The 10,665-nt window shown below is 42.4% G+C and overlaps 1 protein-coding gene across 1 annotated transcript in view; it reads left to right on the forward strand.

The window, feature by feature from the left end:
- CUNH8orf46 (chromosome unknown C8orf46 homolog) overlaps positions 1-9,933 on the forward strand; it is a 29,687-nt gene extending 19,754 nt beyond the window's left edge. Inside the window, exons 4-7 of the mRNA XM_019548763.1 lie at positions 2,866-3,028; positions 5,976-6,037; positions 6,620-6,702; positions 8,796-9,933. Of these exons, the coding sequence (XP_019404308.1) occupies positions 2,866-3,028; positions 5,976-6,037; positions 6,620-6,702; positions 8,796-8,982 (495 nt within the window). The 3' untranslated portion in view covers positions 8,983-9,933. The remainder of the gene's footprint in view (positions 1-2,865; positions 3,029-5,975; positions 6,038-6,619; positions 6,703-8,795) is intronic.
- The last annotated feature ends 732 nt before the right edge of the window (positions 9,934-10,665 follow it).

The following is a 10,665-nucleotide window of genomic DNA, read 5'->3' on the forward strand; positions in this document are numbered from 1 at the left end:
GCTCTGCTCTGCTCTGCTGGCAGGAGCACGGAAAAGGCGATTGAAGGTAGGGGTGGTGCTGGGAGGTAGCTGTCTGGGCACTGGAGCTGCAGCAGGGTGGGTGGGCAGGGGCTGTTTGGGTACAGCAGGGAGCTCCACGGCCGAGCCACTCCCTGTGCTCATGGAGGATGGACGGCCCCAGGAGACACTGCCCAGGGGAGGGGGAGGCATGGCTAGGGCACCTGGCACAGAGCTGAAGCTCCAGCCCAGGGCAGAGGGGTGCCACAGGCCTCCCCTCCTCTTCCCTCCAGCCTGTGCTGGAGAATCATTCCACCATCACCCACACAAATCAGGACCACCATACTCTGGCCCAGGCAGGACCGGGGCAGTTGGGGGCCCTCTATGGCAGGGCTGGGGGCTGCGGGTCAAAAGTGAAAGTCACCAGCACGACTGAGGAGCAGGGGGCTGCAGGTTGGGAGTGAGGGGTACCAGCAGTGGGGGTGGGGGGGTGCCACAGGGGCTGCAGATTGGGAGTGAGGGGTACCAGCAGGCCTTGGAGAAGGCAGGAGCTGTGGGTTAGTATTGCGGGGAACTTGCAGTGCCAGGGGGCTGCAGCTCAGGAGTGAGTGGCAGTAGCATGGCTGGGCAGAGTTGAGGGACTCTGGGTCGGGAGTGAGGGGCACTAGCAGGGCCAGGGGTCTATAGGGGTAGGAACAGACATAGGGGGGCTATAGGTTGGGACGGAGCAGCACCAGGATAGCCTGGGGGACAAAGGACGGTGGGTTGGGAATGAGGGGCACCAGCAGGGCCAGGAATCTGCAGTTTGGGAGTGAGGGGCAGCAGCAGGGACGGGAGACTGTAGGTTGGGAGTGAGGGGCACTGGCAGGGCCAGTGGGCAGTGAGTTGGGATTGAGGTGTCCCTCCAGCAGGTGTACTCTTTTTTGGAACTGGAAATATGACAACCCATGCTGACACTAGATTTATTAGCAGCTGGTGCAGATCATGGAACATGTTCTGCCAGCATGAAATGTCATTTGATACATGGACCATTGCCCTTAAGAATTCACAAAGCAAATGCAAGAATTCATGTAGCTTTTGCAGTAGGACAAGGAAGTTCTGGACTTAGTCCAGCAGCAGCTGGGAAGAAGCCAGCAGCAAGTGCTTCAGTGACTGCAGGAGGCCGACTGCCACCAGCATCCTTTGGCAACAAGCTCATTTTTTAGTTATCAGAATGACACAGGCTCAGGTCTGCTTCTGAACTGCTCTATGAGCTCCAAATCCTTGGACTATGGAGTCAGACCCCATTTAGCAAGGTCCTTCAGCACATGCCCCCCTCAACCACACAGGTAGTCCAAATGATTTCAGCTTAAGTTTAGGTACACACTTAAGTACCTTATGAAGTTGAGGCCTACATGAAGACCTGATCCAAAGTTCAATGAAATCAAAGGCAAAAGCCCCTGCTAATATAAGTGGGCTTTGGCTCAAGCTCTTGTTAATGCTACTACAGCTATTCAGCAGGATCCTTCTACATTTGGGTCAGTTTCATCTGGTCATAATCTGGATTATTCAGACTTCAGAAAGGAAGTACTTTTTATTTATTGAAACTCTATATTGTTAAAAGTGGGAATTTTTCTGTGCAGTTATTGTAAATTCATGTTGATAGAAGTAAAAAAACCATTAACTTCAACATTAACTTAGAAAGTCTTTTTCTAAGGAAAATTAGGATCTGATTTTTTTTTGTGTAAACGAACCTTTTTGAAAAGTCATTTTGTTTTGTACACATCCTAAATGTAAGAAGCAGATAGCTAGGGGGAGGATTTTCTAATGTACAGTTAGTCTATTAATGGTAAAACAATTCTGTTGTCAGACCTGAGGCAAGGGAGGACCCTTTTTAAAAAAATTAAAAAATATGTACTGTATTTCAATAGTGCAAACAGCAACTAGGTGTTCTTTTCAACCAGCAATGAAATCAAGGTAGCTGCCTTTGAACAGAACATGACAGAATTTAGTGTACTGTGCAGACAACATCCACACTTGCTATTTAGTGGACTTGTGAGTTTTTGCATTTTATAACCAAGACTGTAAAATGCAAATGAGTGGAGAAGTCTGTTTCAGTAGCACTTGCTTTGCAAAAGTGTAAATGATAATGCAAGGCTATGGGGAAACCCAAGCTGTATTAAGTCTACTATCCAAAAATCAGTGACCACTTTAAAAATATTCACTTTAGCCTTTCTAAACATGAAAAGAGACAAACACATCCCTTTGTTCCCAGAAAATGTAACTAATTTTCCAATGCTTTTACATGCCTCAGGCTCACACCAAGATCAAAAAAATCCTCTTCAGTTTATGACCAGGCAAGTTTAAAAATGAAATGCTGCAATGAAAATGCAGATGACAGAACAAGGAGCAATGGTCTCAAGTTGCAGCAAGGGAAATTTAGGTTGGATATTGGGAAAAACTCTCTCACTGAAGGGTAGTAAAGCACTGGAATGGGTTACCTAAAGAGGTGGTGGAATCTCCATCCTTGGAGGTTTTCAAGGCCTGGCTGAACAAAAGCCCTGGCTGGAAAAATCTAGTTGGGGATTGCCCCACTTTGAGCAGGGATTGGACTAGATGACCTCCTGAGGTCCCCTCCAACCCTAATTTTCTATGATTCTAATGCTATTAACATAGATACAAGAGGCAAGGATGTCTTAAGGTGATATCTTTTATTAGATTAGCTGAGCAGTTGGGACTGAGTTGGACAAGCTTTCAAATACAAGACACTCTTCATCAGGTCACATTAATATAGACTGCACTCACTGTAGTAACTTGAATGAAGGCTCTAAGTCCGGGCACAGCCTAAATGGATACATGTAATGGAACAGTTTTGCCTCTCTCCTGTAGGTGGTAGCAGTGTCTGATTATCGACCTCCCAGGATGGGTGAGTTGCTGCCACACCAATGTGATCTCATCCAAGTCCTGTACAGGCAGGATGAGGTGAGGAACTTTGGCTGCCTGCAAAAGAGCCAGCAGCAATTCTTTCCTGGCAAATGTGCAGCCAAGCACAGTAAGTTCTAAGATATGATTTTATGACTCTGCCCTCTCTGTGTCAGCTGCTTAGTACATTCTTGCCATTGCTGCTTTCTACTTGCACAAAGTCTACACTGAAATGGGGCATGGTGCTATTTATCTAAAAGATTCTTCCTCATTAAAAACTGCAATTAAAACAAACAAGATAATGATTGGGAGAGTACAAAGCACACATCCCTGAAGCCATAAGCTGAAGCAACAGCATTTGTGTTATTCAAAACTGTCAACTCTTCCATTTGAAAGGCTTAAAATGTGGTACAGATGGATCCAACTCTGGGTTTTAAGACCCTGTGTTCAGTTGCTCACATTACCATCTCTAATTCTTGCTATGTGCTGGCTGCCAGCATTGAGCTCATTGTTTTAACTGCAGCCATTTCTGAGAACAAGGCTAAGAAAAAATGTTGTTTTGCCACAGTAAAAAAAATTCCTCCCGTTTTGGAGTAGGAACTTGAAATTTAACAGGGAGGTAGCCTTTGTGTCTTTTTGTCCTCCTGTGGAAATACATGTGAATTTGGCTAACTTCTAAGTCTTTTTTAAAAATCATGCTTTTCATGTACACAGTAGGAGCTGAGGTCTTTAGCTGATAAAAATCTCAGAAAGTCCCATTTTGATTGAGCATGCTCCACCTCCCAGTCCTGTATGTGACCTCAGTGCTCATGTGTCATAATCCACAGAATAATTGAATATGCTGCATCCCAGGGCAGCGGGGCTCAGAAGGGCTTTCTTTATAATAGTTAATTTGGACGAGTGAGGCTTAACAAGGGAAGTGAAAGCAAAGAGCCTATTTTCAGTACTCTCATTGATACTGTCAGTGACATTCTGTTTGAGGAACCCATTTGGTGCCAGAGAAGGATGAACAAGGGTCAGATATATGCTTAGGGGGAAATGAGGGGAAAAAAAACAATCCAGCATAAAATGATATGGATGCTAGCCCAAGATCAGATGCCTATAGACACCTGTTAAATATCATTAGTACTTAATATGCAAGATGGTTGGAAGTGCTTTAAATTAACATCTAATCTAATGGATGTAGTCAGAATGCACTACACACCTAAGGATATTATGGGAGACATAGATCATAACTAGAGCCTTTATCAAAACCAGATGCTACCATCTGGAAGCAGACCGCTGGGAACCCTGATTGCTATGCTGGACAATTTATTTTTATTATGTTTTCTAATATTTTTTTTTTCCAGTTGTGGTGGTCTCATGTGTCACACTGTATCATGATGAATCCTTGATTTGCCTGTAGGTTTCTGATGTTAACTTAATTGAAAACTGTAAAACAGCAGCAGAAAAAAAGACAATGGGCACATCTACACAAGACATTTACTGTGCAGTCACCTAACTGACTGTGCAGTAAATGCCTCAGTGTCTATTACGTGTGCCCCTCTTAGGGCATACAAAACTAATAAACTTTGCCTCAGGATAGTGCTTGTAAATACTGGTCCTACCCTGCTGTGGAGTTTTTCCATGCATAGTAGTGTACGTGTAGACACTGACTGGCTGGCTGGGACATGAAGGTGCTTCAGCACTAGGGCTGCCTGCTGGCTAGCTCCACACCAAAGCACCCTTGCGCCCCAGCCAGGCCCTCCACAGCACATTGAATCAGGTCAGAACAGCTCCCAGCTGGCAAGCTGACCCCCTGGGGCCTCCTACCAGCCAGGGCTTCTACAACCTGTCTCAATGTGCTGTGCTCTAGGCGTACATGATATGTGTCCGGGAGCTCTGCAGTTTATTACTCCCCCTAATGGTATATGTAGAAGCACCCAATGGGCTCATCTACACGTGTCGCTATGGCATTGTTGTTTCTGTGCTATAATTTAGTACTTCCTTTTAGAAGTACTAAATCACGGTGCAGTAACAGCCCATGCTACACCATACACGCAGCATACGGTTATTTTTAGCAACTACTTTGCCATAGTGGCATGTTATACTGGGAGAGCGTGTCACTATGGTGAAGTAGCTGCTGGTCACATGTAGATGCCTGCAGATGTTATGTCACCATAGTGCATTGCTACAATGATGTATCATCACATGTAGATGTACCTAATTAGTAGGAACAGAAAAAGGCTTGAAAAGAAGTCCATATTCCTCTCACTGGATGGGCAGATTCTGTATGTGAAGTCAGATCCTTGGGTCCTTGAAAAAGACTCCCTCAGAGAGTGGGATCACATGCATATGAAATATATAAGACACTGAGCACCCATTTTTGGTTATAAGGCACATTTTTGGTTTGGGACCAGTGCATATGAATAACACCCAGCCATGATGCCTTCTGGTCGTCAAGGTGCCTGGGTACAGAGAGCTTCTGTGGCTACTACATAACTGTCACTTCTGGCCAGACCAGCTCTGATGGTGGATCTCTTGGGAGCTCAAGAACTACACTTGTCCAGCTTCTGCTTAACGGAGGTAGGAAGAATGCTCCTTGTAGCTTCCTTTTCTGCCCCCAAAACAAGGGCACAAAATACAAGCGCAATGAAACACTAAACAAGGGCTTCAACATTTGGTCTACTGCTACTACCTGAAATTGTCATTTCAAAAACAGGAAGGTAAGTGACTCTTGGCTATAGCTTTCCAAGTCATTATGCAAGAGGCAAGTATGTAAGGGTACTCAAATGCTTGTCTAAGACTATCCCAACCATGCAGTTGGTCCAGTTAAAAACATCAGTTACAAAAATGCTCACTTCTTGCAAGTTAATATTTGTGTTTTCTAGCTGTCTTACTGTGATGCAACAGACTCAAGCCATTTATATAGAGCTTTGCAGCTGGCTGTGGTTAAAACTAACAGAACTGTAACTAATTACTGGCACTTTCCATATTATCTTTTAAACATGTAAAAGTCTGAAGTATGCTTTTAATCAAGAAAAGTCCATCAGAATAATGATTATTTACTAATAATGCCATATGTATTATGCTTGCAGTGGGAAGTTCTGAACAAGAGTCATCCAAGCCCTATGCTAACCACTCAGATGGAAAATTTTCAGTAAGTAAAATACAGTAAGAGGAAATACCTTTGTAACATACCTGGAACTGCAGTACTTGTTAATACATTCAGTATCTTTTATGAAGCAGTAATTCTAGAACCTCAGCACTGTATATAAGGATGGTGTGATCAACCTAATCCCTTTGTGGAGAAGCACCCTCTGTTATGGGATACAATTTCACTTGTGAAATGGAGGGAGGAGTATGGTTGTAGTAAAGCTGAAGCTACTGGCAAGTCAGCAGTTGGCCCTCAAAATTTAGAAAATTATTTATCAAAAGGGCAATCAAATCCAAAAGCTATTTTAGGTGTTGATCCCCCAACATTTGCTTACTTGTGCAATCCTTAGTCAAGGGAGTAGCACCACTGAAGAGAACAGGACTACTCACATTATTCAGGATTGTGTGCATGGTTGAAGGTACAGAGACCAGAGTCTTTGATTTCGTCTCACAGTAATTTCTGGTTCTGGTGGGGTTGATTTTTTTTTTTTAATAAATGCCTCTCTCTCTCCAAAATAGCTCCAAGTTTGCCATTCATTAAAGAAACATAGGGAAGTTTGTAATGACTTTTTTTTTTTGCCTGCAGTTTCCGGCATCCCCAGTTACCCGCATCAAAACAAAACAGGCTGTAGTCACATCAGCTACAGATGACAGTGCTTTTGCAGAAGAGTAAGTCCCTTTCCCAACCCTTGCAGCTGTGTCTGGGGCCGCAGGGCACTGTCCCGAAGGACAAGTTAGCAGGTGGCCTAGATTGTAAGCCACTCATATATGCATGTGCGCACGCACACACACACATGCACACACACCAGTTGCAAATTACCTCAGCACTGAAGTAACAAACCTCAACCATCAATATTACATTAATAATTTATTTTCAGAACATTTGCTGGAGGTGCTAGTTTATTGATTATGCTATATTAACATAGGCTATTTAAAGTATTGAACATAATTAATTTTCTTACTTAAATAGGAAATACAAAAGGATGTCTGAGTAATTATTAACCCCCTAACTATTGTGTCACCATGATTCCCATTAATTAAAGCTGAAGTCACTGTACAGAAATACTGGGTCCAATGTAGTTTGATTACACCCTTGATACTTCACTGGAGTCAGCTGTAGAAATTGGCCCAGAGCATTCAGATTGTCCAGAAAAATACAACAAAATAGAACAATCCACAACTGTAAATTAATCTCTGTCAATGCAGTTAACAAAAGATGAGTTTGGATTACTTCATTTTTACCTGAAGGCAATAACAACAAACCCATATTTGTGAAAATTGTTTTTAGATAGTACCAAAAGAAGTGTACTGTACTTCTCACTCACACTGATTCAGGGCCTCAGCTGGTATAAAATGTGATAGCTCCATTGGCATGAAAGAAGCTTTGCTAATTTATATAATTTTAAGATCTGCACAATCTCTGCCACAGAGATATTATAATCTAAGAAATTTCTAAAAGTCCCTAAACTAGAGCTCAGCACCAGACACTAGCTTTCACATAGCTAAAATGAGTAACAAACACTACATTCAAAGCATTCTCAGGACTAGGTCCTAATTACAAACATGACCCAACAGACCTATTTCTCATATGAATATTCTCTTTGCAACCAAAGGAGAGAGCTGAAGTTAGTGAACAAGATCAACCTTTTTGCTGTTTGGGAAGAGAAGTGCCCCACAAGTAGTCAGTCTACCCAAAACTTGATTCTGGCCTTGATGCCCAACACAGCTCCTGCCCCCTGGATGCTGCCACTTTGTAAACAAACGGGCAGGATAGGAATGGCAGATTTTGGCTAGGTCTTTATGTGCTGATGAGAATAGTAGTTCATATGAGTGTACATTTCTCCCAGAGCAAGGGAGCTTTGTAGTGTCAGTGTCACTGTTCTTCATTGTGTTCATCTTTAAAATGAGTATCTGGTTCACTCAGCACAGAGTTATTGGCCCATGTTAGAGAGAGATTCAAAATAAAGAAAGGAGGTAACAGCAGAGCTGTATTTGGGAGCAAGCAACCAGAACAATTACCTTTCCCTGGCTATGAGAGGTGGGATGGGGAGGAAGAGGGAGGCATAGGATACAACTAGGCTAAGACAGTGCAAATCATCCAGTATGCACGTGGGCTGTGAGAGGGTAGGGACCCCAGGCAAAGGCTAGCAGCACTTCTGGGTGGCAGAGGGATCCGTTTGTAATTACATTCTCTCTGCTTTAAGTTGCTTGTAATGTGAAATTAAGATTGTTTAAACACAATGAAATGTAGCAACAGTTGAAGATACAGATAAACATGGAAAGGAACCACAAAGTAAATGCTTTGTGTGTTCTTTATGCTTTAGCAGAGAGATTCAGTTAGTAGTATTAGCTTGAAGTCAAGTAGAACAAATTTGAATGGGAAATTGCAGAAACAGAAATCATCCACAGACTAGACTATATTACATATGGTTTAAATAGAGACTACAGATTCTCATTCTATTACCTGGGTTAGCTTTGGTTAACCCTTGCTTCCCATGGATTTAATGCTCGTTTCTCCCAGCACTGCTCCCTTCCTTCCTTTCTCTCTTCCTACCCCACATCCTGCCCCTCCCCACCCCCACACTTTTATATTCTAATTTCTCTGTCCTTTTATAGTCTGCTTTCTGCCCATCCTTTCAAAGCATCTGATGAAGTAAGCTACAGCTCACAAAAGCTTGTACTGTATATGCATATATAGTATACATCTACCTTGGTTAGTCCACAAGGTGCAAATCTGCCCTGCCTTCTACTTTATCCTCTAGCTACAGAAGGCACTCAAAGAAGAGCACCGACTATGACTTAGCCTTGACCCCAAGAGCAGAAGCTTCTTTACCTCTGACAGGCAGCAACTGGTGTGGAACACCTGGCATCCTGAGAAAAATGTGGATGAAGCACAAGAAGAAGCCAGAATATCTAGGAGCAACAAACAGCGCCTTTGAAGCAGACTGACAAGCCTCAGCTTTGCTTTTGCAAGAAATTTATTTACCAAGGCCAAAACATGGACACAATACTTACCAAACAATATCTCGGGGCTTTGTCTTACTTGGACAGGAGAAAGGATAATAGTGAGGGAAAAGGTGAATGTGAGCAAATTCAATAGTCAGTATTCGTATTGCAATATTTCTGATGCCAGTCAAGTTGTAACAGATTCTACCCTCGATTCTGTAATACAGTTAACATATTCATCACATTTCCTTGTCCTATCTTAAATAACTTAGCTTCATAATGACAAAAGCCTACAAAGAAGTTTGTCTATCCCACAAGACCTCAACTTCAGTATGCCATTAAAACCCAGTTCTGCTTTCCATTTTGTACTACTACACTGAACTATTCTGTCTTCCTCCCTTGTCCTTTTCTCTGAGGTACAAGAGGTAAAAACCAAATCCCCTGGAGGACACACTTTGCTGAGTGCATTGAACCAATACATGTTTATTCTGTTTTGTATTTGAGACAGGATTAGATAATTGAAAGGATGCAAAACGAATGGGTAGGTTGGTCAGAACTGAACCAAAACTTTGGTGCACAACCAGCAATTGGTTGTTTTAAAATACCATGCCCAGATCACATCATGCCAGCATCTGAAAGTCACTCAGGAGTTATACTGTTTCATAGAACCTGCTCAAATGCTAAATATAAAATTTCAGAGTAATACTATTAATAGCATTGTGGTACAGAGCATTTTGCCAAATGCATGAGTTACTAAGAGACAAGATAAGATGTTGATAAGATGTACAACTGGGCTACTAAGTAGGATTTTAAACTCCTGCAGTGAAGCTTGCTCTTAAAAGCTAATCACTTTAATAAGATTTCATCAAAAGGAGAAAAATTGCTGATTTCATATTTCTGGCAGTGTAGGAGCTGCTGATCATATTTCTTCATCTCCCCCCTGAAAAAAAAAAAGAATATCCCAAAATAAATTGTTTTTAGAAGCAGTACAGGCAACTTTATATTTGATAAGACTGAAAAGATGACAAACGCACATGACGCACATGGAGTGCGTCTACCAGATCTGGCCCTTAATTTGCCAGAATGGACACATTTTGCATTTGTTCTAATGCAGGACTTCAACATGAATTTTCTGACACCCCTTTGTCCCTCTGAACATAGTAAATATCTTCAGGAATGATGCAAGGTGCAACACTCCAAAATGTAAATTAAAAAAGGTGATAGGACTAGTCCATTGATTATCTGCATTTTAAAGGAGAGTGGTACCCACACAGTCAGTGTAATTAAAATGGCTCACCATCATGTGTAAAGCCCCTTCCCCCCCACTCCTCATGTTTCAAAATGGCCAGGGGGCACTTTAGTTAAAGTTCATTTGACATGCATTAGTTCAAATGCCCCCATGACCATTTTGAAATGCAAAGGGCTTATAACATGTGATGCTGAGGCAATGCTGGCACGTTCTGATTAGAATGTGAAGCAGACTCAATTAATCAAGTCTGCTCCAGTGTGTTCTAATTAGAATGCTAATAAGCATGTCTACAGGCACCCTTAAAAACTGAAACTCCACAACTGAGAAACTAGAACTTCACAGTGAACCACTGCCATCCAGTGCACTTGGCTCCATATTAATGCTTTATTTGCAGTTGTATCCTTCAGAAAGAGGTGCTGAATTATTCTGGAAAGCTA

This window comes from Crocodylus porosus, unplaced genomic scaffold, assembly GCF_001723895.1.
Source record: "Crocodylus porosus isolate Cpor-Errol unplaced genomic scaffold, CroPor_comp1, whole genome shotgun sequence".
NCBI lineage: Eukaryota > Metazoa > Chordata > Crocodylia > Crocodylidae > Crocodylus > Crocodylus porosus.